Raw genomic sequence first — 26,838 nt, forward strand, 5'->3', positions numbered from 1 at the left:
GTTACCACCTGCATGCCAAACTCAACGAAGGCACTTATCAGTAGCCATGCAAAACTCCTTAATTCACTGTTTCTATAAATTACAGGGCATGTTAAATTCTTGTCATTTACTCAGCCATCCCCAAATTCCTTCCAAGTTCTTCTTTATATACTCTCTATATGCAATCATAGTTAAATGGCTTAATACATGTAAAATGCTTTGAGCAATGCTTGGCACATAGTAGCTAAGCACTTACTAACTGACACTTAGTGTCAGTTGTTTTCATATTATTATTATTTTATGTCTTAAAAGTGATGCTTTGCATGTCTCCTGCCCTTCAGGGATGCAAAAATTTGGTTTGCTTTAAGCAAGTTCATTCCAGTGCTCCCAGTGAGGAGAAGGTCTAATATGCAAGGTATCTTCTATATGGTTTTTTTTTCTTGCTGAGGACCAAACAGGCAAATCACCTTAGAAGTGATGAAAGTGATTAAAAATGTATTTAAAAGACTTTGTGTATGTACCTCTAGATAAAGTGATTATCTGAAATGGTAAATGTTGAGAACAAATTTTTAAAATTTTGATAACTGTACCACGAAGATGCACTGATTAAAAAAGCCCCTTCTCATACTGCATTACCTTCAGACTATAATAAATCATGATACTGTTAAAGTATTTAACTATATATTTTATTTTTGTAATAATGAATCTGATATGCTCTAATCTCTGGTTGGTTATACATCTCCATGCATCATTCATTCCATTCACTTAAAGCATCATCTTCATGTCCAGGTATATCTGTTGGTGACTGGTCAAGAGAAGTTGAATCTTTGTATCTCATTGAACTCAGCTCAGACTGTATCTCAGTTGTTGAGGCCTTTGCCCCCCAGAAATCTTTGACTGCCGTCCTGGAAGAAAAAAAATTTTTTTTAATTTTTTGAAATGAAAACTAAAACTTTAGTTTTCTATATATAGAAGTGTCTCCTTGTTGTTGTTGTTCAGTCGCTAAGTTGTGTCTGACTCCACAACCCCATGGACTGTAGCCCACCAGGCTCTTCTGTCCATGGGATAACCCTGGTAAGAATACTGGAATGGCATGTCATTTCCTTGTCTGAGGGATCTTCCCCACCCAGGCATTGAACCCAGGTCTCCTGCATTGGCAGATGGATTCTTTACTGCTAAGCCATCAGAGAAAGGATTTATTTTTATTTTGCAGTGCATCAGCTGCATTGTGATAGTAGATGAGCCCTCAGATATACCAGGGGGTGATACTCATGTACGTATTAGAAATACTCTCAAATGATGAACTAGTAGTTCATAATAACCACATTTTAAAGTTGAGATTATTTTCAACTAGTATGCAGGTCAGGAAGCAACAGTTAGAACTGGACATGGAACAACAGACTGGTTCCAAATAGGAAAAGGAGTACGTCAAGGCTGTATATTGTCACCCTGCTTATTTAACTTATATGCAGAGTACATCATGAGAAATGCTGGGCTGGAAGAAGCACAGGCTGGAATCAAGATTGCCGAGAGCAATATCAATAACCTCAGATATGCAGATGACACCACCCTTACGGCAGAAAGTGAAGAGGAACTAAAGAGCCTCTTCATGAAAATGAAAGAGGAGAGTGAAAAAGTTGGCTTAAAGCTCAACATTCAGAAAACTAAGATCATGGCATCCAGTCCCATAGATGGATGAAACAGTGGATGGGGAAATAGATGGGGAAACAGTAGAAACAGTGTCAGACTTTGTTTTTCTGGGCTCCAAAATCACTGCAGATGGTGACTGCAGCCATGAAATTAAAAGATGCTTACACCTTGGAAGGAAAGTTATGACCAACCTGGACAGCATATTCAAAAGCAGAAACATTATTTTGCCAACAAAGGTCCATCTAGTCAAGGCTATGGTTTTTCCAGTGGTTATGTAAGGATGTGAGAGTTGGACTATAAAGAAAGCTGAGCGCTGAAGAATGTTTTTGAACTGTGGTGTTGGAGAAGACTCTTGAGAGTCCCTTGGACTGCAAGGAGATCCAACCAGTCCATCCTAAAGGAGACCAGTCCTGAGTGTTTATTGGAAGGACTGATGTTGAAGCTGAAACTCCAAAATTTTGGCCACCTGATGCAAAGAGCTGACTCATTGGAAAAGACCCTGATGCTGGGAAAGATTGAGGGCTGGAGGAGAAGGGGATGACAGAGGATGGGATGGTTGGATGGCATCACTGACTCAATAGACATGAGTTTGGGTGGACTCCGGGAGTTGGTGATAGACAGGGAGGCCTGGCATGCTGTGATTCATGGGGTCGCAAGTAGTCGGACATGACTGAGCGACTGAACTGATTTTCATCTAGACAACACAAATATTAATTCAATAAACTTTTTGCTTTAACAACTACTACATAAAATTGTGAAAACTGCATTTAAAAATTTTCTCATGGCTGGGGATCAAGTCATGAGATCAGGTAGCTTGAACCAGGATTGTCTCAGGAGGGATGAAGAGAGTTGGACAGTCTTGAAACCTGCATGAGAAGCATAATGGACAGGGCCTTAGATTCACTGGACAGGGAGGGGCAGACACGCAGATTTTTTAAATCAAGGGTAATGGTTTAGTTGCAGTTCTTCACCTACCAGTTTATAATTATGAAGATCAGTACAAAGATCACAAATATGCAGATAATAACTCCTATGGTCAGCACAAAAACTAGGACTGCATCAGTGTCTGGTTGGCTTGCTCTTTTCATCTGTAATTCTAGAGAAAAAAACACATAGTAATGATTATTACTACTGGGAAAAAAAGAAATGAACATCTAAATGAGAACTTTATATCTGGAAAAATGCTCTAGAAATATACAGGGAGAATTAGTGGAAAGTGTTAATGAACTTTCTCTGCACGTTAGAAATGTTCTTTACAAACATGCAGAAAGGTTCAAATAATCTGACAATAAACATTCTGCATTTCCACCACCTAGACACTACCATCAACATTTTAACTATCCTTCTATTCATGCTTCTATCAATCCACTGATCCACCTTTTTTTTTATGCATTTCAAGATAATTTGCTAATGTCTGCATACTTCTTACAGAATTCAAGAGAATATCATTAACTAGAGTTCAATATTTGTTTATATTTTTTCTTCTGAGGTAAAATGTACGGACCCTGAACTGAACAACAATCTTAAATATGTTATTTAGTTATGGAAAATGCAAACACACATATGTAATTCAAATCCCTAAAAGCACAAAGAATATTACTCTACCCCAGAAAGTTTCCTTGAGCCCCTCCCAGTTAATCCCTGCCCAAACCTTCAGGCACAACTACTGTCCTGATTTTCTTTTCCACATAGATTGGTTCTGCCTGATCTAGAATTTCGTAGGAATGGAAACATTCATTATACTTTCTTTTGTGTAAGGCTTTTTAACTCAGTATAATGTTTTAGAGATTCAACCATAATTGTTGCATGTATCAATAGTTTTTTCTTTTTTATTACTGGGTAGTCCACAGGGTCGCGAAGAGTGGGACACGACTGAGCGACTTCACTTTTACTTTTCAGTTTCATGCATTGGAGAAGGAAATGGCAACCCACTCCAGTGTTCTTGCCTGGAGAATCCCAGGGACGGGGGAGCCTGGTGGGCTGCCGCCTATGGGGTCGCACAGAGTTGGACACGACTGACGCAACTTAGCAGCAGCAGCAGTATGCTTCAATCATTCAGTCTCCTGATGGACACCCACACTGTTTCTGTTTGGGGTTATTATAAATAAACTGCTATGAACATTCTTATACAAGTCATTCTGTGAACACACACTTCCACTTATGGATAAATACCTGTGAGTGGAACTGCTGGGTCATAGGGTAGAGGTATGCTTAGTTTTCTAAAAAATTACAGGATCTTCTCCCAAACTGATCATACTTGTTATACATGGTTTATTAAATTTTTCGTGGATTTTATCTTTTCATTTTTCTAGTGATTCCTTTTAAAGAGCTGAAGTTTTTAAATGTTTTAATGTAAGTTTCAGGTGTACAGTATTATAATTTGATATCTGTATACAGTGACTCCCACCACATGTCTAGTTATCATCCACCACCATAAAGTTGCCTCTCCCCATCATCCATTTCACCTACCCTAAACCCCCTTCCCCTCTGGCAACCAATAATCTGGTTCTCTGTATTCATGAGTGTGTTTCTGTTTATTTTTTTAAATTCAACATACGAGTGAAACCTTTATATCTGTCTTTCTCCATCTGACTTTACTTCACTTGGCAATAACACCTTTCAGGTCCATCCATGTTGTTGCAAATGTCAGGATTTCATTCATTTTCTGGCTAAGCAGTATTCTATTTTGTGTATGTGTATGTATACATATCTCTATCTTGGTTGTTATAAATAATGCTTCAGAGAACATAGAGGTGCATATGTCTTTTTGAATTAGTGTTATGTTCTTCGGATAAATATACAGAAGCGCAAAAGCTGTGTCCTATGGTCGTATTATTCTTAATTTTTTGAAGACTCTCCATACTGCTTTTCATAGTGGCTGTACCAACAGTGTACAAGTCCATATCCTCTTCAACATTTGTTATTTTTTGTCTTTTTTGATAACAACCATTCTAATAGGTATAAGGTAGTATCTGTGGTTTTGATTTGCATTTCCCCAAGTAGTGATGTTGATCATATTTTTATGTATCTGCTGACCATCTGTATGTCTTCTTTGGAAAAAATGTCTATTCAGATCCTCTGCCTGATTTTTATCAGGTTTTTTTTTTTTTAATGTTGATTACTGTGAGTTCCTTATACATTCTGGCCTATTAACCCCTCATCAGAGATACCATGTACAAATGTCTCCTCCCATTCTGTAAGCTGTCTTTTTGTTTTGATGATGGTTTCCTTTGCTGTGCAGAAGCTTTTTAGTTTGAAGTAGTCCCATTGTTTATTTTTGCTTTTGTTTCCCTTGTCTCTGCAGTTAAATCTACAAAAACATCACTAAGACCTATATCAATAAGGTTACTGCCTATGTTTTTTTTCCTAGGAATTTTATGATTTTAGGTCTTAAGTTCAACTCTTTAATCCGTTTTGAGTTTATTTCTGTGTACGGTGTAAGATAGTGACCTTCTTTCATTCTTTTGCATGTGGCTGTCAAATTTTCCCAATACCATTTTTGGAATATGAAGTTTTAAATTTTATGAAGCCTAATTTATCAATATTTCCTTTTATGGTGACTGGTTTTTGTCATATCTAAGAGGGAAGACCTGTCTACTCCTGAATCATACAGATACTCTTCTATGTTTTCTTTTTTAAGCTTGATTATTTTAGCTTTTATTAATACATTTAGGACTGTAACACATCTCTAATTTTTGTATATGTTTTAATATCCAAACACCACTTTTAAATCAGCATTCTCTCCCATATCTGTCTGCTCTTCCTTATTAAGGAGACAAAACAAGTCTACCATATGTATTATAACACTGCTACATTGTAAGCTGATAAAATTGCGATTTATAGCAAATATTACTTACTTTTGAATTATATACCTTTCTTATGGCTCTTCCTGGTCCCTAAATCATAGACTCATAAAAGATTCATGTGGGGAAGGTCCAGAAAGATCATCTGATACAATTTTTATACAGATAAGTAAACCAACATCCAAGGAGATTTAATGATTTGTGAAAACTATGTTTTATGTATTTTAATATTTTAATTTTGATAAGTGCCATTCTAACAGGGGCTTCCCAGGTGGTACTAGCAGTAAAGAATCTGCCTGCCTATGCAGGGGCTGCAAGATTCGCAAGTCTGATCCCTGGGTCAAGAAAATCCCCTGGAGAAGGAAATGGCCACCCACTCCAGTATTCTTGCCTGGAGAATCCCATGGACAGAGAAACCCAGTGGGCTACTGTACATGCAGTCACGAAGAGCTGGACATGACTGCCTGCACACACACACACAACACTCTAACAGACTTGGTCTCCTATTCAGGCAATCTCAACTGCTTGTTCATCTTGATTTTCTTTCTATTCTTTAAATACTATGAAGTATAATTTTCCATTTTTCTTAGTAGTTCAAGAGCTATAAACTCAATTTAGTAATCTCATTAAATACTTCCAAGTATGATAAACAATTTTAAAAAGTTAAAAGTTAGTCACTCAGTCGTGTCCGACTCTTTGTGACCCCACGGACTGTAGCCCACCAGGCTCCTCTGTCCATGGAATTCTCCAGGCAGGAATACAGGAGTGGGTGGCCATTCCCTTCTCCAGGGCATCTTCTCAACCCAGCAATCAAACCCAGGTCTCCTGCATTGCAGGCAGACTACCGAATGAGCCACCAGGGAAGCCAATTTATATCATATTTATATTCTAACATTGTTAAATTTAAAAGTTTTTAACTTTTGATAATTTTAGACTTATAGAAGCAGTGGAATTTTTAAGCTCAACCAAAAAGAAAAAAAAAACAACCTTTTAGGATTAAAACTTGAGGGGAAGAAATGCAAAACTTCTTTCCATTTATCCACTACCCTGAAATACTAGTCAAGAGAGGTGGAAAATGAGAGGTATCAAGATTCTGGTTCATTTTAATGGTAGTCTTCTTGCAAGGGTCCCTTAGAGTACTTTTATGTCTAATAAAAAATAGTTTCCATTTCTGTTGAAATTTTCTAATGAAAACAGACTGAATTTTGATGCTCTTACATTTTAGAAAAACTAAGCTTATGTTTGTATTAGTTTTTGAAGGCCACCATAACAAAATACCACTAACTAGGGGACTTAAAAACAACAGAAATATGTTATCTCACAGTTTTGGAGGATAAATGTTTGAATACCAGGCATTGGTAAGGCCGTGCTCTCGCCAGTGGCTCTGGGAAGGAACCTTCCTTTACTCTTCCAGGCTCTGGGAGCCCCAGATGTTCCTTAGTTTGTGACAGTGTAACTCCAGTTTCTGTGTCCGTCTTCATGGCTGTCTTCTCCCCATGTGTCTTGAGTCTTCACGTGTTCTCCTCCCTCATGTTCTGTGTTTCTGTGTCCAGATTTCCCTCTTCTCATGAGGACACCAGTTAAACTGGGTTAATAGCACACTCTTCTCTAGCATGTAAGATCGTGTCTTAACTGAATTAACTATACCTGCAACAACCCTATTTCCAGACACCATCACACTCTTAAGGTAGACAATTTTGGACTTGAAAATATCTTTTTAGGGGGACATGATTCAATCAAAATAATGCCTAACTATAAAAGACAATTATTGTGGAAGTGAAAAATCTGTCATATGAGGGAATGGATGGGGCATTTTCATTAATTAAACCATATCTACCCTGAAAATATTTTAATCATGTATTTGTTTCGAGCCAGTACCATACTGTGAGGACATTTATAACCAAAACATTTGTCTGATGTCTAAAACAGCCAAAAGGGTCTGTCACAGCAGTATACCCAATTGTCCTTTTTAAAAGCAACTAATAGATACCAACATTTTCTGAAAACATTTTGTCATCTAACCAGTGCATGTGCTAAGATGGCAGAGACACCCCACCAGTCCTGGACAACTATGAGAGAGCAAAGTCAACTTGTCTCACTTGCTGACATTGGGGACCGTGCCCCAGTCCTTAGCTTACACCTGTTGCCTCTGAATCACAGGAAGAGCTAACCACCACTAAGCAATCCTAACAAGGACTAAGCTGGGGGACACGAACTGAGAACAGCTCTCGAAACCTTAATAGCCTGAACTGTGACTCACTGAGATCTTTTTTAGTTGATGATGTTCGGTCCTTTTTTGCCTTTTATTGACATTATTCTTTTAATACCACCTAGTATATCCCAATATAGGACTACGGTTATTAGCTTTCACTATGAAGATTTTTTTTAAGGACCCTGAATAATACATTAAAGAAAGTTTACAGTTTATTTTTTAAAATCACCTCCAAAATACCTCACCTTGTTTCCAGTTAAAGGGCAGTGAAATGGTAGTCACTCAGTTGTGTCCAACTCTTTGCAACCCCATGGACTATAGCCCATCAGGCTCCTCTGTCCATGGAATTCTCTAGGCAAGGATATTGAAGTGGGTAGCCATTTCCTTCTCCAGGGAATCTTCCCAACCCAAAGCTGGGATCAAAGCTGGGTCTCCTGCATTGCAGGCAGTCTTTATCATCTGAGCCACCAGGGAAACTCGCACTACCTTGTAGAAAAGTCTTAATGGTATAAAACTAGAGGTTCCCAAAACATGATCTCTGGACCAACAGCAACTAGGAACTTGTCAGAAATGGAAATTCTTGTCCCAGTCTCACTCAAGATCTACAGATGCAGAAACTACAGGAGCTACCCTAGTGATCTGTGTCTCAACAAGACCACCATGTGATTCTGATGCTCTCTGAAGTTTGAGATATAAGCAAGTCAAAATGTTGCTGGGTACTCACCAGTTGTTGTATAGATTGTGAATCTAATAGATGCTACTATTTCATTATTATCCAATGTCTCACACTCAAAAGCCTTGGGGTGAGTATCCCTGTGAACTTCCAGGATTGCTGAATCATTTGCGAGTATAATGGCTTGCTATTTTAAAAGAAAAAAAAATCAATATTCTTCATGAAAATCTAAGATCAGAAAATAATTTATTTCTTATAACAAAAAAAGAGTCACTTTCTCTCAGTCTAGGACAGTAATTAATTATGCACATGTATTTTAAAATCAGACAGAACAAGTACCAAATTCCTGATGGTGTAAATCAGAAGGAGTTACTCTCTGCATCTCAGCTACAGTTGGTCCTCCATATCTTTGGGCTCCACATCAGTAGATTCAACAAATCATAGATTAAAAATACTCAGAAAAAAAGAATTTCCAGAAAGTTCCAAAAAGCAAAACAGGAATTGGTTGCACAGTAACTCTTGGCATTTATATTGCATTTACAAATACTTAAATAGCATTTTCCAACACAAACCATTGGAAACCTCTGTTACCATGGCAAACCATTAAATATCATGGTAATCCAAGTCTATTCCATGAAAAGTAATGCTGAAGAAACTGAACAGTTCTATGAAGACCTACAAGACCTTCTAGAACTAATACCCCAAAAAGACGTCCTTTTCATTATAGGGGACTAGAATGCAAAAGTAGGAAGTCAAGAAACACCTGGAGTAACAGGCAAATTTGGCCTTGGAGTACAGAATGAAGCAGGGCAAAGGTTAATAGAGTTTTTCCAAGAGAAAGCACTGGTCATAGCAAAACCCATTTCCAACAACACCAGAGAAGACTCTATACATGGATATCACCAGATGGTTGACACCAAAATCTGACTGATAATATTCTTTGCAGCCAAAGATGGAGAAGCTCTATACAGTCAGCAAAAACAAGACTGAGAGATGACTGTGGCTTGGATCGTGAACTCCTTATTACCAAATTCAGATTGAAATTGAAGCCAGTGGAGAAAACCACTAGACCATTCAGGTATGACCTAAATCAAATCCCTTATGATTATACAGTGGAAGTGAGAAATAAATTTAAGGGACTAGATCTGATAGACAGAGTGCCTGATGGACTATGGATGGAGGTACGTGACATTGTACAGGAGACAGGAATCAAGACCATCCCCAAGAAAAAGAAATGCAAAAAAGCAAAATGACTGTCTGAGGAGGCCTTACAAATAGTTGTGAAATGAAGGGAAGTGAAAAGCAAAAGAGAAAAGGAAAGATATACCCATCTGAATGCAGAGTTCCAAATAATAGCAAGGTGAGATAAGAAAGCCTTCCTCAGCAATCAATGCAAAGAAATAGCGGGAAACAACAGAATGGGAAAGACTAGAGATCTCCTCAAGAAAATTAGAGATATCAAGGGAATATTTCATGCAAAGAGGGGTTCAATAAAGAACAGAAATGGCAGGGACCTAACAAAAGCAGAAGATATTAAGAAGAGGTAGCAAGAATACACAGAAAAACTGTACAAAAAAGATCTTCATGACCCAGATAATCATGATGGTGTGATCACTCATCTAGAGCCAGACATCCTGGAATGTAAGGTCAAGTGGGCCTTAGGAAGCATCACTATGAACAAAGCTAGTGGAGGTGATGGAATTCCAGTTGAGCTATTTCAGATCCTGAAAGATGATGCTGTGAAAGTGCTGTACTCAATTTGCCAGCAAATTTGGAAAACTCAGCAGTGGCCACAGGACTGGAAAAGGTCAGTTTTCATTTCAATCCCAAAGAAAGGCAATGCCAAAGAATGCTCAAACTACTGCACAATTGCACTCATCTCACATGCTAGTCAAGTAATGCTCAAAATTCTCCAAGCCAGGCTTCAGCAGTATATGAACCGTGAACTTCCAGATGTTTAAGCTGGTTTTAGAAAAGGCAGAGGAAGCAGAGATCAAATGGCCAACATCTGCTAGATCATGGAAAAAGTAAGAGAGTTCCAGAAAAACATCTATTTCTGCTTTATTGACTATGCCAAAGCCTTTGACTGTGTGGATCACAATAAACTGTGGAAAATTCTGAAAGAGATGGGAATACCAGACCACCTGATCTGCTTCTTGAGAAAGCTGTATGCAGGTCAGGAAGCAACAGTTAGAACTGGACATGGAACAACAGACTGGTTCCAAATAGGAAAAGGAGGACGTCCAGGCTGTATATTGTCACCTTGCTTATTTAACTTATATACAGAGTACATCATAAGAAATGCTGGGCTGGAGGAAGCACAAGCTGTAAACAAGACTGCAGGGAGAAATATCCATAACCTCAGATATGCAGATGACACCATCCTTATGGCAGAAAGTGAAGAAGAACTAAAAAGCCTCTTGATGAAAGTGAAAGAGGAGAGTGAAAAAGTTGGCTTAAAGCTCAATATTCAGAAAACTAAGATCACGGCATCTGGTCCCATCACTTCCTGGCAAAGAGATGGGGAAACAGTGAAAACAGTGACTGACTTTATTTTTCTGGGCTCCAAAATCATTGCAGATGGTGACTGCAGCCACCATGAAATTAAAAGACACTTACACCTTGGAAGGAAAGTTATGACCAACCTAGACAGCATGTTCAAAAGCAGAGACATTACTTTGCCACCAAAGGTCCATCTAGTCAAGGCTATGGTTTTTCCACTGGTCATGTATGGATGTGACAGTTAGACTTTAAAGAAAGCTGAGTGCCGAAGAATTGATGCTTTTGAACTGTGGTGTTGGAAAAGACTCTTGAGAGTCCCTTGGACTGCAAAGAGATCCAACCAGTCCATCCTAAAGGAGACTAGTCCTGGGTGTTCATTGGAAGGACTGATGTTGAAGCTGAAACTCCAATACTTTGGCCACCTGATGCATTGGAAAAGACCCTGATGCCCTGGGAAAGATTCAGGGCAGGAGGAGAAGGGGACAATACAGGATGAGATGGTTGGATTGCATCACTGACTCAATGGACATGGTTTTTGGTAGACTCCGGGAGTTGGTGATGGACAGGGAGGCCTGGTGTGCTGTGGTTCGTGGGGTCGCAAATGGTCGGACACGACTAAGTGACTGAACTGAACGGATATAGCGCTGTACATTATATTATAAATAATCTAGAGGTGATTTAAAATATACAGATGGAAGTATCTGTTATATGCAAATACTATATAATTTGCCATGTTATATAGTGATATAATACCATGGTATTATATACTAATACCAAGTTATATAAGAAAATTGAGTATCTCTGATTCTGGTGTCTGAAGGGGGTCCTGGAATCAATTCCCTGAGGAAACTGAGCAACAATTGTACTTAACTGCAAAATGCGTATAATGATGGGAATTACCTCACAGATTGTTATATGAGTAAAAGAAACTCTAGCAGTTGGTGTATATCTGGCATTTAATAAGCCCTCAACTAATGTTAGCTACTGTTATCATTATACAAGTATTATACATACAAATGAAAACCTTGCTTCCAAAATAGAACACTTTATATAAAATAGATGCTTCTAAGTTCTGATAATAGCTGGCCCTATACATATATAAAGTTTTAGCCCTACTAAGAAATGAAAAACAACTTAAATCCCAATAATAATAAAGTTGTACAATTTTTACTTCATTTTTGCAAACTGCTTTTGAAGAGAAAGTCCTCTGAGAGTCATCAAGCACTGGGAAACAAATCTTATTACTCACTGGAAAGCACCAAATTATATACATTCATTACTCACCTGGTCTGGCCTTAGAAGTCTCCAAATATATTTGAAACGGTTTTCAGGAGATGTATGAACACATGCAAGCCTAACACGTTCAAGGCTTTCTGAAATTGGTCTTCCCCCTGAAAAAAAATTACATACATATATACCAATGGGCCTTGTGAACTGCTTTATACACAATACTACTTTTAAAAGTCACTCCCAATTTGAAAAGTAATTACATGCTGGAAGTTAGTAAACGTATTACTGGAAATTTGACTGTAGAGGAGCAAGAAGTCATCATGGATGCAATGATGAAGTCACGGAAGAGGCAAGTAAACACCATACCTGTCTGTTCCTTTGGCAAAATAAACTATAGAGAAGAGACAGTAAGGGCAAACTACTTAGTGATCTATTAAACTTTGAGATATACTTACTAGTGGCTGCCAATTTTCTGGTTAGGAACAACCCCTCCCCTGTCCACCTCTTTCTGGCTTAGAGATAATGAAACCTCAGACTAGTGAAATTTGATACAGAAAAGCTCTCAAAGTTCCCAATGTAGAGTTTACCAATCTACTGATAGACTGTCACAACCACAAGGTCAAAAGTATTTCTCTGGAGGATAGCTTCAACCAAAACCTGAGTGCAGTAAGGTTCCAGTGTGCTAGAAAGAATGTACGTTCGATTTAGACACGACTGAAAAAATGTAAAGAAAAGTAGAAAGACCTATAACTGTCTGGAGAAGTGGAATTTTAAGTTTTCTTATGATTTCCTTTCAGTAAATCATTTTGATCATCTCCCTCCACTCAAGGCAAACTGAGGTTAAGGATATCTCCCCAGAGTAAACATGGCCTCTCTGTCTCCCTCCAGTATAAAGTCCAACTCACAGCCACAATCTACTGGTCCACGACATTCTTCCACTCGTACGATACACTTGGATTCACCACCAGGGCATCCGCTTGTCAATATAACTTCTCTAATACCAATACCTTTGATAAAAGAAATTGGCAAATGTTAAAAGAAAAAAAAAATTCCAGGGTTATTTTATTTTTCCACCTAGGTCATTTTGAAACTTTTCTCCTAATTTCAGAAATTAAATTCCTAAATTCAAGGTAATAACATTTAGAGATGGCGCAGCAGGTAAAGAATCAACCTGCAATGCAGGAGACCTGGGTTTGATCCCTGAGTCAGAAAGATCCCCTGGAGAAGGGAATGGTTACCCGCTCCAGTATTCTTGCCTGGAGAGGAGCCTGGTGGGCTACAGTCCATGAGTTCAAAATGAGTAGGATACAAGTGAAGTGACTGAGCATGAGCACAAGCACTTTGAATTATTTCATAAAACAACATTTTCCAAAATGAGTCACATGAAACATTAGTTCCTCTGGTTGATAACATAAGAAAAAAGATTCCATGAATAGTTACATTTGGAAATTATACATTAAATTAAAATGAAATGAATCTCCTCAGAATTTTAGAGGACCTTTTAATATGCTAGTAAATGAATGTGCTATTATGTGTAAATTTTCATTGATCAAAGATGCAAAAGTTTTACATGTTAACATTTTTGAGATCTGAATGCATTTTAGAAATGACAGCATGTCAAGAATGACAATATTTTTCCTTTTTAGAGATGTATAAAATGTGCTTATTACACCTAATAAAGCCTACTACTGAAATAGTAGAAAGCAGTAACACACAGGATCTTCCAAATTTATTTGACCATGGAACTTTGGAATGGGGGGAGTTGGATCTTGCAGAGGAAATTACAAAAATTACATTGTAACATAAATGATGCTTTTTAACACCTAGACTGATAAAAATCTCTATATTAAATTTATCAAGATAGACTTAATGACCAGACCTCCATTTTCAAAGTGATAACTCTTGTTAGAATTGCCACACATTTCATAAGAAATCAAGTCTTTACTGACCCATCTCAGATCTCCACTGAGTTTGCCCTACCAACACCAGAAGTGAGAGAGATGATAAAAGCTGGTTCAAAGCTGGTTCAGTGACATGCCGAACATGTCCTGTGATAAGACTGTGCTGTCACAGGCTAAGGAGTAGTCCATCTTGATATTCTTCCTACCAAGTTCCTTCTTTCAGTCCCTGTAAGATGTTAATCATACAACCCATTCTCAAAACAAGGGTAAGCTGAAGTCTAGAGATGGCTTCAGTTCAGTTCAGTCATTCACTCATTTCTGACTCTTTGAGACTCCATGGACTGCAGGATCCCAGGCTTCCCTTCCCATCACAAACTCCCAGAGCTTGCTCAAACTCATGTCCATTGAGTCAGTGATGCAATCCAACCATCTCATCCTCTGTCATCCCCTTCTCCCGCCTTCAATCTTTCCCAATCTTTTCTAATGAGTCAGTTCTTCACATCAGGTGGCCAAAGTATTGGAGCTTCAGCTTCAGCATCGGTCCTTCCAATGAATATTCAGGACTGATTTCCTTTAGGATGGACTGATTTGATCTCCTTGCAGTCCAAGGGTCTCTCAAGAGTCTTCTCCAACACCACAGTTCAAAAGCATCAATTCTTCAGCATTCAGCTTTCTTTATGGTCCAACTTTCATATTCATACATGACTACTGGAAAAACCATAGCTTTGACTAGACAGACATTTGTCAGCAAAGTCATGTCTCTGCTTTTCAATATACTGTCTAGGTTGGTCATAGTTGGGGTTCCCTTGTGGCTCAGCTAGTAAAGAATCTGCCTGCAAGGCGGGAGACCTGGGTTTGATCCATGGGTTGGGAAGATACCCTCAAGAAGGGAAAGGTTACCCACTTCAATATTCTGGCCTGGATAATTCCATGGACTGTCCATGGGATTGCAGAGTCAGACATGACTGAGGAACTTTCACTTTCACTCTCTAGGTTGGTCATAGCTTTTCTTCCAAGGAGCAAGCATCTTTTAATTCATGGCTGCCGTCATGTGTAGTAATTTTGGAGCCCAAGAAAATAAAGTCTGTCACTCTTTCCATTGTTTCCCCGTATATTTGCCATGAAGTGATGGGACCCTATGCCATGATCTTAGTTTTTCAAATGTTGAGTTTTAAGCCAGTTTTTTCATTCTCCTCTTTCACTTTCATTAAGAAGCAAGTCTTTAGTTTCTTGCTTTCAGCCACAACCATGGTGTCATCTGCATATGTGAAGTTATTGATACTTGTCTCTACAATCCTGGTTCCAGCTTATGCATCATCCAGCCCAGCATTTCACATGATAGATTCTGCTTATAAGTTAAATTAGCAAGGTGACAATATACAGCCTTGATGTACTGCTTTCCCAATTTGGAACCAGTCCTTTGTTTCATGTCCGGGTCTAACTGTTGCTTTTGACCTGCAAACAGGTTTCTCAGGAGGCAGGTAAGGTGGTCTAGTATTCCCATCTCTTTTAAGACTTATTCAACACAGTCGCAGAGAAGGCAATGGCACCCCACTCCAGCACTCTTGCCTGGAAAATCCCATGGACAGTCCCACGGAGGAGCCTGGTAGGCTGCGGTCCATGAGGTCGCTAAGAGTCAGACACCACTGAGCGACTTCACTTTCACTTTTCCCTTTCATGCACTGGAGAAGGAAATGGCAACCCACTCCAGTGTTCTTGCCTGGAGAATCCCAAGGACAGAGGAGGCTAGTGGGCTGCCGTCTATGGGGTCGCACAGAGTTGGACACGACTGAATTGACTTAGCAGCAGCAATAGCAGCAATACAGTCAAAGGCTTTGGCATAGTCAATGAAGCAGATGTAGATGTTTTTCTGGAATTCTCTTGCTTTTTCTATGATCCAACGGATGTTGGCAATTTGATCTCTGGTTCCTTTGCCTTTTCTAAATCCAGCTTGAACATCTGGAAGTTCTTGGTTCACGTACTGCTGAAGCCTAGCTTAGATAATTTTGAGCATTTCTTTGTTAGCATGTGAAAGTGAAGTCACTCAGTTGTGTCCGACTCTTTGTGACCCCATGGACTACAGCCTACCAGGCTCCTCCATCCATGGGATTCACCAGGCAAGAATACTGGAGTGGGTTGCCATTTCCTTCCCCAGGGGATCTTCCTGACCTAGGGATCAAACCCAGGTCTCCTACATTGCAGGCAGACGCTTTAACCTCTAAGCCACCAGGGAAGCTGCTAGTGTATGAGAGAAGTGCAACTGTGCAATAGTTTGAACATTCTTTGGCATTGGAATGAAAACTGACCTTTTCCAGTCCTGTGGCCATTGCTGAGTTTTCCAAATTTGCTGGCAAATTGAGTACAGCAGAAATAAATGTTTTTCTGGAACTCTCATGCTTTTTCCATGATCCAGCAGATGTTGGCAATTTGATCTCTGGTTCCTCTGCCTTTCCTAAAACCAGCTTGAACATCTGGAAGTTCATGGTTCGTGTATTGCTGAAGCCTGGCTTGGAGAATTTTGAGCATTACTTTACTAGCATGTGGGATGAGTGCAAATGTGCGGTAGTTTGAGCATTCTTTGGCATTGCCTTTTTTGGGATTGAAATGAGAACTGACCTTTTCCAGTCCTGTGGCCACTGCTGAGTTTTCCAAATTTGCTGGCATATTGAGTGTAGCAGTTTCACAGCATCAGCTTTCAGGATTTGAAATAGCTCAACTGGAATTCCATCACCTCAACTAGCTTTGTTCATAGTGATGCTTTCTAAGGCCAACTTGACTTTACATTCCAGGATGTCTGGCTCTAGGTGAGTGATCACACCATTGTGATTATCTTGGTTGTGAAGATCTTTTTTGTACAGTTTTTCTGTGTATTCTTGCCACCTCTTCTTAATATCTTCTGCTTCTGTTAGGTCCATACCATTTCTGTCCTTTATTGAGCCCATCTTTGCATGAAATGTTCCCTTGGTATCTCTATATGCAGGTCAGGAAGGAACAGTTAGAACTGGACATGGAACAACAGACTGGTTCCAAATAGGAAAAGGAGGACGTCAAGGCTGTATACTGTCACCCTGCTTATTTAACGTATATGCAGAGTACATCATGGGAAACGCTGGGCTGGAAGAAGCACAAGCTGGAATCAAGATTGCAGGGAGAAATATCAATAACCTCAGATATGCAGATGACACCACCCTTATGGCAGAAAGTGAAGAGGAACTAAAAAGCCTCTTGATGAAAATGAAAGAGGAGAATGAAAAAGTTGGCTAAAGCTCAACATTCAGAAAATGAAGATCATGGCATCTGGTCCCATCACTTCATGGGAAATAGATGGGGAAACAGTGGAAACAGTGTCAGACTTTATTTTTTAGGTCTCCAAAATCACTGCGGATGGTGATTGCAGCCATGAATTAAAAGACGCTTACTCCTTGGAAGAAAAGTTATGACCAACCTAGATAGCATATTCAAAAGCAGAGACATTACTTTGCCAACAAAGGTCTATCTAATCAAGGCTATGGTTTTTCCAGTAGTCATGTATGGAAGTGAGAGTTGGACTGTGAAGAAAACTGAGTGCCAAAGAATTGATGCCTTTGAACTGTGGTGTTGGAGAAGACTCTTGAGAGTCCCTTGGACTGCAAGGAGATCCAACCAGTCCATTCTGAAGGAGATCAGCCCTGGGATTTCTTTGGAGGGAATGATGCTGAAGGTGAAATTCCAGTACTTTGGCCACCTTATGGGAAGAGTTGACTCACTGGAAAAGATTCTGATGCTGGGAGCGATTGGGGGCAGGAGGAGAAGGGGACAACAGAGGATGAGGTGGCTGGATGGCATCACTGACTCAATGGACGTGAGTCTGAGTGAACTCCGGGAGTTGGTGATCGACAGGGAGGCCTGGCATGCTGCGATTCATGGGCTCGCAAAGAGTCGGACCTGAGTGACTGAACTGAGCTGAACTGAGTACAGCACTTTCACAGCATCAGCTTTTAGGATCTGAAGTAGCTCGGTTGGAATTCCATCACCTCCACTAGCTTTGTTCATAGTGATGCTTCCTAAGGTCCATTTGACTTTGCACTCCAGGATGTCTGGCTCTAGGTGAGTGATCACACCACTGTGGTTATCTGAGTCATTAAGATCTTTTTTGTATAGTTCTTCTGTGTATTCTTTCTACCTCTTCTTAATATCTTCTGCTTCTGTTAGGTCCGTATCATTTCTGTCCTTTATTGTGCCCATCTTTGCATGAAATGTTCCCTTGGTATCTCTAATTCTCTTGAAGAGATATCTAGTTTTTCCTGTTCTCTCATTTTCTTCTATTTCTTTGCACTGATCACTGAGGAAGGCTTTCTTATCTCTTCTTGCTACTCGTTGGAACTCTGCATTCAGATGGGTATATCTTCCCTTTTTTCCTTTGCCTTTTGCTTCTCTTCTTTTCTCAGCTATTTTTAAGGCCTCCTCAGACAACCATTTTACCTTTTTGCATTTCTTTTTCTTGGGGATGGCTTATCACTCTCCTGGACAATGTCGTGAACCTCCATCCACAGTTCTTAAGGCACTCTATCTATCAGATCTAGTCCCTTAAATCTATTTCTCACTTCTGTATAGTCATAAGGGATTTGATTTAGGTCATACCTGAATGGTCTAGTGGTTTTCCCTACTTTCTTCAATTTAAGTCTGAATTTTGCAATAAAGAGTTCATGATCTGAGCCAAAGTCAGCTCCCGGTCTTGTTTTGGCTAATTGTATAGAGCTTGGCTTATAATACAAGAGATGGCTTATAATCTGTTGATTTATCATATAAGAGATAGCTTATAAGAGTATGTTTCAGTCTTCGGAGTGCATGCAAAACACCTGAGATATACTAACGTGCAAATTATGATGCAGGAAGTAGGTCTGCAGTAGGTCCTGAGGTTCTGAATTTCTCACAAGCTCTCAGGCTATGCTGATGTAGCTAGCCTGTGGACAAACTTTGAGAAGCAAACAAGAGAGTCCTCCATACGAGATAAGGAGAGGGAAGGTTGGATGGGGAAAGGTCTCTTTTGATTAAATGAGATTCTTAAGAATGGCTGCAGAATGGCTCCACTTAAATTTATGAATAGTACTTCTTTAGGGGATAGTCTTATTCTGAAATGCATAAATATTTTCCAAGCAGGTATTTTATGTATGTATTTATTTAGCCAAATAGAGTTCATTACAATGATGTGTATAGATGTGACATGTAAGTCAATACTTAAAAATATGCTTGTGTGTTCCAAGAAAACAAGACTTTTTGAATGCTAAAATATTGTTTTGGGAGTTCAACATTATTGTCACTAAAGCATTTTTTCTTTTAAATAATTTTTACAGATTGAAAATATTTTTAATAAATATTATAGATGTGAAATATTGCCTTTTATGGTTTATTTTTAGAACTTACCACCATCTGACATATTACATGTCTTACATTATGTATCTCTTTGACTCTACTAAAAAATATATTCCTAAAGGCAGAGAGTTTTCACTGCTTTGTTCACTGCTGTATTCTAACACCTATAATAATACCTGGCACATAGTAGGCAAAAACTTAAAAAGCAGAAAACAAAAACTAACTTGTTGAATGTGTGTTAGACACTCAGTTGAGTCCGAGTCTTTGCAATCCCAGGGACTGTATGTAGCCCACCAGCCTATGGGATTCTCCAGGCAAGAATACAGGAGTGGGTTGCCATGCCCTCCTCCAGGGGATCTTCCTAACCCAGAGATCCAACCTGGGTCTCCCACACTGCAGACGGATCCTTTATCATCTGAGCCACTAGGGAAGCCCAAATTTATTGAATAAAGATAGATAATTTCTGAAGTACATCTTTAAAGAGTAGGACAATAGCAATTATTAGAATTGTCATAAAAATCATTCTCTGTGAGAATTTCACAAGTAAGCAGAATAAAAATATAAATTGTAAATGAATAAATACAAGATTATTACATAGATTCCTCTCATCTCTGACTCTGACTGACCAAGAAATTAAGGTAAAAAACAGGTTTAAAACTATCTCAAGAGACAGGAAGTAGAATAATTGTTGCAAGGGATTGGGGTAAGTGGGAAATTAGTGTTTAACTGGTACAGAGGTTTCAGTTTGGGATGATGAAAAATTTGGGAGTGGATAGCAATAATGACTGCATGACAATATGAATGTACTTAATGTAACTAAAACATACATTTTAAAAATGGCTGAAAGTGTAAATTTTGTTAAGTTTATTTTAGCATCATTTTTAAAACCTTATCTCAAATAAAAGCAATTTAGCTATAATTTTTGACCAAAAAAATAAAAACCATACATAATGTTTTGATCTGTATCTGCATGGACTTTAATTTCTTCCACTCTGGTTTTTGTTCTTCCCTTCTGTCACTATCTTTTTCCAAGGCAGACTCTATTTAGAATAAACTTAATTACATTGTGAATTATCTACTGTCTTCTTAGTATATTAGTCTACAGTGGTGCTCAAAAGATGGTCTTTGAAAAAGCAGCTTCAGCTTCAATTGTGAACTTAACTTTAGAAATATAAATTCTTAGACCTCATTGAAGGCCTAAGTGAGTCAGAGATTTTGAAGTAGGACTCACAATCCATGTTTTAACAAGCCCTTCAGGCACTCATGGTGAACAGTTTTGAGTCTGAGGTGGTGCGATGGTAAAGAATTCACCAGCCAATGCAGGAGATGTAGCAGATGCAGGTTCGATCCCTGGGTTGGGAAGATCCCCTGGAGAAGGAAATGGCAACCCACTCCAGTATTCTTGCTTCAGAAATCCCATGGACAGAGGAGCCTGGTGGGCTATAGTGTATGGGATCACAAAAGAGTCCGACACAACTAAGCACTCACGGTCTTATTACAGCACATGTAGTCTTAATTCAATACTTATTTAAGAGATTTTACATCCAATTTCTATCCAAGGAATGATCAAAACAAATCACAGTCTTTGAATATTATTTTCCCCACAAAGCCAATACCTCTGTTTTCTAAGACATGACATATAAAATGGAAAACTGTAAAATTTAGAATAGACTATTTAAAAAAGCAAATCTTTTGATAGATTTGTCAACACAGTATGTGGAAGACATCTGTGAGATGTATCAGAAGACCTTTAATCTTCCAAACCTCTGAGATAAAGTTTTACTCTTCTGAAAGCAGTTTATGTGCTCACCTCCCCCCGACAAAATAATAATATGTATATATTACAGAGCTGGCCTAAAATACGATTTAGAGGTTATAAACTGAAAATATCCTCCCTTAGAAAGGAATCGGTTTGAGTTTTGTGTGTAGATCACAATTACAAAGAGAAGCATGATAGTACACTTTGTCCCCCCATCCCCACTACAATGTTATTTATCTGCTCTATGTTACTTACCACATGTAACGGTGCACATCCCAAATTCTACTTCTTTGACTATCGTCCTATTTGAAACTAAAAATAAATGCAAAAATACATTATTTAATCATAGGGAAAGTTTTCTAGGTGAAAAACTCTTACTTGGAGATGGAGGATATAAGCACTAATCATTTGAGAAGCAGTCATTTAAAAACATTATATTAAATCAGAAAAGCAATGCCATTACTAGTACATTTTCTATTACTGTTTAAATCAAAAGAAAGCTAAACCTTTAAAGAATTAAATTAGGAAATAACTTACAAAGATTTATATTTAAACCTATACATAATTTTTAAAATAATGCTTTTCATCAGTTTAATATATGGTGAGTTAAAAGTTATATAGAAGGTCAGAAAAATTACAAACCAAAAAAAAGCCTGCCAAATATAGGGCCTAATTGTTTTCTATTCTCTACTTTCCAGAAAATTTTGAATGTATTATTTCTATCCAAAAAGAAGCCTTCATGCTAAGTATTCATTAAAATTATGTTATAAATTGGTTCTACTCATTCTCAGGTTAAGACGGTAAGTTATTCCTAAGAATTTATTTCAACATTTTATTTAGCAGGGAGATCAAGGAATATACAAGTATTTGAGTAGTTAAAAATTATTGGTTTTAAATCTCATGTTTCTCTTTTTCTAATTGTTCTGCAATTTGACATGAATTCTACTAGCTGTATATAATCAATTCTTGCTAACTCAGACTAGGACTAAAATCTCAATAAAAATAAATATTAAATGAGGTGCTAGAAGGTAATTTTTAAAAGGCATGATGTTGTGAGGCAACGACATTTATTACATGAGAAAATGCATCAAAATTGGAGTCCAAATTGCTACTTCTAACACTAATTAGCTATTCTGAGTTTGGACAAATTCCTTAAACTGAGTCAGGACTAATTAACCTCTCTATAAAATTTGGAAAGGAGAACCTATATCACTGATATTATTGTAAAAATTAAATGTGATAACATATATGCAGCATTCTGTATATCGTTTAGCCTTCTAAACATGCCTAAGATATAACCTCACTCACATTTCATTCATTCATTTGTAATTACTAATTCTATGTAAGTCTAGGATTTTTTTCCATTTTGCTTATTATAATTTTTCATAAGCACTTCTATACTTACAAGCACCAAATACAGTGCCTTGAATATACAGTAAACAAATTTATACTTGATGAATATACAAGGAAATTAATATTGACTTTGTGAAATTGGACTATCATGATGATCGATTCTGAATTGACATTTTTGCTTGAAATGCCTGGATACATTCTGCTGGTAAATTAGGAAATACAAATTAAAAGCCAAATCTTAAAAACAGAAAACAAGAGTATGCAAATGAATACTAGACTACCTTAAATATAACCTCTTTCCAAAAAAGATAATTAATCACCTCTGCTATGCTGCTTTAGGAAAGTTGCTAATACTTAAGTACTTCTAACTTTAGAAAAAAAATGAGATTCAGTCTAATAGTCTCTAAAGTTCCTTTTGTCTTTGTTTATTGAATGTCCAGTAGGGCATTCAATGACTTTCTTTTTTGGTGGAAATGCTATAGCAGTGGGTCTGGGAAATTTTATGTATCTTGACTTGGGTGGTATTTGTCAAAATTTCCCATTATATACCTGTGAATAAAAAGTACGGTCAGTTAAGTCTCATGTAACTTGTTAAACAGTAAGACCCACTGAAGCTAACTGATTGGTTGGTGTCATGTGTTATTAGTGATCTGTCACAGAACTCTGTCCTGTTCAACATTTTTATGAATGATTTGGAAAATACTGAACCACACTGACTCAATCTGGGGATCATGCAAAACTAGGACGGACAAAAAAAAATTTGAAGATAAATCTGGATTTAAAACTGACAGGGTGGAATAATGGGCAAATGTAACAAAAGGAAATGTCAGAGGATTAAAAACTTCTGCACATACAGCTGAAAAGTCAACTGTTCCCAAAATACTATACAGGCTATCTTAATTTGATAGAAAAGGTGAAAATGAGTGAAGAGTTCACTGGGAGTCAAGAGAGTGATAAAGCTTTCCTAAAAATCTACTGAGTCTTTGACCATGCAGATAAAAGCTTGGCATCCACAATGATGTAATGATCCTGATCTTTTTTGTTCTGGCCAGATCCTAAAATGTTCTCTTCAATTCTGGATAGCACACTTTAACTGTTGGTATATACCATCAAAAATCAATTTTAATTTTTGAGGCAACTTTCTGTTTTTAGTTTTTAGTTTCAGTTTTTAGTCTGTTTTTAGTTTTTCTATATTTTGAAACATTTTGTTATTTTATCATCCATAATGATAGATTTCATTATTGCTCATCAATTATTCCCAACTGTATTTAAAAAGAAAAGACTAAATAAAATGGAAGAATGGTGGGGCTGTCTGGGAAAGATGACATAACTGAAATAAATCACAGCTATTACATCATCCTTTGTTTTCTTGTTACTTTGTCCAATGTATTGTATAATCTCTCAGGAAGATATAAAAGAAGTCTAAAGGCACCTTTCTCGTAGTCTATTTTCAGCTTTCATTGGACAGAGTTAAGATTTTTGAATTTTTCTTTTTGTTTGTCTATAATGGCAGAGAAGAAAAGTGACAGAGGAATACCATTCACAGTTATTGGATGAATTAGAAGATAAACGCAAAGAGAGCAACACTTTAGATGCTAATAGTGAAGTTGACTCCATAAGCAAAGTGAGAGATGGTATCTTAAATATTCTAGATGAATTTTCTCTTCACTCAAGAATCAGTGAATGAATATTATATTTTGAAGGATGAGAAGGATATATGCTATTCTCATCTAGTTGGTCTTTCAACAGGAAGAACTTGATTCTAAAATATTTGGGGAAAATAAGCCAGACCATATTATTTTGTTAAAAAGGATATGGAGAGTATTCTTTTTAGATTTATAAATGCCAATTAGAATGATTAGTCCAATGAATTTTATTCATTTCTATGTAATCTGTTTTCTTTGATCACCTTTATATACACACCTGCCATCATGATTTGTTCATTTACAAGTCTTATCAAGTAAATGTTGGGAAAGAATACTCTCCCTATCTTTGAAATTATGGAACAAACAAGATGGCAGTCTTCTTTTGAACAAAATATGTGCCTTCATAGATTTCAAAAGTACTGTATTTTGGCAATCCCAGTGCAAAAAGAAACCAAAGTAATGATAAACTAGAATCTGTTAGAGATGTACTTGAAATCTGGAATCAGTATTTACAGAATGGATACATTCCAGATTCATGCATAACAGCTGATGAGCATTCAGCTGCATTCAGAGTACTTTGCCCAATTAGGGTATGTATTCCTTCAAAACCAAAAATATAGAATAAAAATTTGGAGCTTTCCAGGTTTAAATTTTTATTATTACAAACAACTTATAATCTCAAATAAGTTGTTTTCACTATCCCTTTACTCGTACGTTTGCAAGTCATTTGTAAATACCTTATATATAAACATAAATATATACATAAATGATGATGATTGCTTTTACTGGTCTGCTGAGGGTTAAAATGGACTTTGCCAAATTTTAATTAATGATTCTGGAAATTTTTAGATCTCAGATATCTTGGATTAAGTTCTGGATTCTCATTCTCCCCAGAAAAAAAATAGCTGCACATAGAATTGTATATATTAAATGGTACAAGGGCTCCCTGAAGTTCAGAGGATGAAATGGAGAAACTGAGAGAATAACTTGCCTACATTTGAACTGAAATCTAAGGCATTATAACTCCATCACCTGCCTACACTATAGCATTTTACAACTATCCCTTAGCCAGTTTAATATTGTTAACTCAATTACTTTTAAAACAAAAGCAACTATGCTTCAAAACGTTCTTTTCTACCCTAGACCTCTTTTCACATTTCCAAAGTAGAGGACCTCTCCAAGCTCTCCTACATGTAACCTTATCAAGGTAATACAAACCTCAATTACACCACTAACCTCAGATAGTCAATTTCTTTATGTCACTGAGGGTCACTGTGATCAGGATATAAAAGAATGACTGATAAATACATCACCTACTTGATATGTATAGGAGGCAGGAGACTGCCAAAGATATTAAAAAGAATTTCAACTGGGTCATTTATAGAGGGAAGAGAATCATTCTCCTTTAGATGACTGCAAACCTGCAACTGACCTTTTACCTACCAGCATGTGAGCTAACTAATCAATATCCCAGCTTGTCAAGTTTTATTGCTTAATGGGCCAGGAGAATAAGGCAAATTTATGTATCAAATATAGGCTAGTCTTCTTTCGCTAAAATGTATATCATTTAACAAAGCCTCTAGTTGAATCCCTTGATAGGTGTTTTCTACTGCCACTCTTCCTTTGTGATTCGAAGTTGAACTTATAACACCATCACACTGTAGAGGGGCTGGATGAAACTAACAGAGGTTTTCTAGGCTATTCTGTCAGCTCCTTGATCTATCTAGATGTGTCACAATGAAGGGAATTTGGAATTCCCTTGAGTTCCAATCCAAAGGGCAAATGTGAAAAGGAAGACTTCAGGCAATCTGCACTAAAAAAAAAAAAAAAAAAAAACTACAGAGGGAAGGTCCCTGGTGACTCAGATAGTAAAAACTCTGCCTGTAATGCAGGAGAGGAGACCTGAGTTCCATCCCTAGAGCAAGAAGATGCCCTGGAGAAGGAAATGACAACCTACTCCAGTATTCTTGCCTGGAGAATTCCATGGACAGAGGAGTCTGGTGGGCTACAGTCCATGGAGTCGCAAACAGTTGGACACGACTGAGCAACACACACACACACACACACACACACACACACACAGACGGGAAAGAAAATCAGAACTGCAAGTGGGTGGAAGGTTACTTTGTGACTCCTACCCTTAGAAAATTAAGCATCTATTCCCTTGTCCAGAGCAATATTTAACAATATTTCTGTAGCAATTTCTATATACATGCTTATCTTGCTGAGGTTTTGGAGAATAAGCACATCCTTTTTTGCAAGGCCATTAAGTTTGCAATAATGTTTACATTTTGGGGCTGCTTTCGAGAAAGCTGTCGAGAGTTAACAGACGTTAACTTGGGTAATTCTCATCTTCCTCAAAAAGCAGGGAAGGCTTTGCCTTCAACAGGTGCCTCTGGGTCCCCGCCAAAGAGCCTCTCACCCTCACTATCATCCTCGGTCTCAGCCTGGGGCTCGTCCTCCGCCTCGCTGTCATTCTCGGGCTCCTCATCGCCCTCCGGCTCGCCCTCGCCTTCGCGGGCCAAGTTGGGATCTTGGATCGCGGTGACGTTAATCCCGCACGTTGACTGGAGGCCCGCCAGGAGCAGCCAGCCGACTGTCAGCAGCAGCCTAGCAGAGCAGCCCGCGCCCCCGGATCTCATGGTTCTAGGCCCGGACGGCTGCCCAAGGCGCAGTCGCAGCCGCCCGCTCCTGACGAGTGGTGCGTAAAAAAGAGGAGCCGCCAGACTCCGAACGCCTGCGCCGTGCCCCAGCAACCACTGGGGCGTCACGGGTCGT

The 26,838-nt window shown here is 38.2% G+C and overlaps 1 protein-coding gene across 1 annotated transcript; it reads right to left on the bottom strand.

Annotated features, from left to right (window-relative positions):
* Nucleotides 1-727: 727 nt before the first annotated feature.
* On the bottom strand, nt 728-26,702 carry SPACA1 (sperm acrosome associated 1). Its single transcript, XM_040238816.1, has 6 exons — nt 26,483-26,702; nt 12,955-13,056; nt 12,104-12,210; nt 8,369-8,504; nt 2,605-2,725; nt 728-884 (listed from the first exon to the last, which is right to left on the bottom strand). Exons 1-6 carry the CDS (start codon nt 26,700-26,702, stop codon nt 728-730), a joined length of 843 nt encoding a protein of 280 aa, XP_040094750.1.
* Between the last annotated feature and the right edge of the window lie 136 nt (nt 26,703-26,838).

This window comes from Oryx dammah, unplaced genomic scaffold, assembly GCF_014754425.2.
Source record: "Oryx dammah isolate SB20612 unplaced genomic scaffold, SCBI_Odam_1.1 HiC_scaffold_4, whole genome shotgun sequence".
Lineage (NCBI taxonomy): Eukaryota > Metazoa > Chordata > Mammalia > Artiodactyla > Bovidae > Oryx > Oryx dammah.

What these genes read in the sequence shown, in the direction of transcription:
- SPACA1 (XM_040238816.1), bottom strand. Translation starts at nt 26,702, where the DNA reads ATGAGATCCGGGGGCGCGGGCTGCTCTGCTAGGCTGCTGCTGACAGTC. An exon ending in GACCGAGGATGATAGTGAGG is followed by an intron (nt 13,057 to 26,482) that starts GTGAGAGGCTCT and finishes CTTTTATCAAAG; the next exon opens with GTATTGGTATTAGAGAAGTT. An exon ending in ATCTTCATAATTATAAACTG is followed by an intron (nt 885 to 2,604) that starts GTAGGTGAAGAA and finishes TTTTTCTTCCAG; the next exon opens with GACGGCAGTCAAAGATTTCT.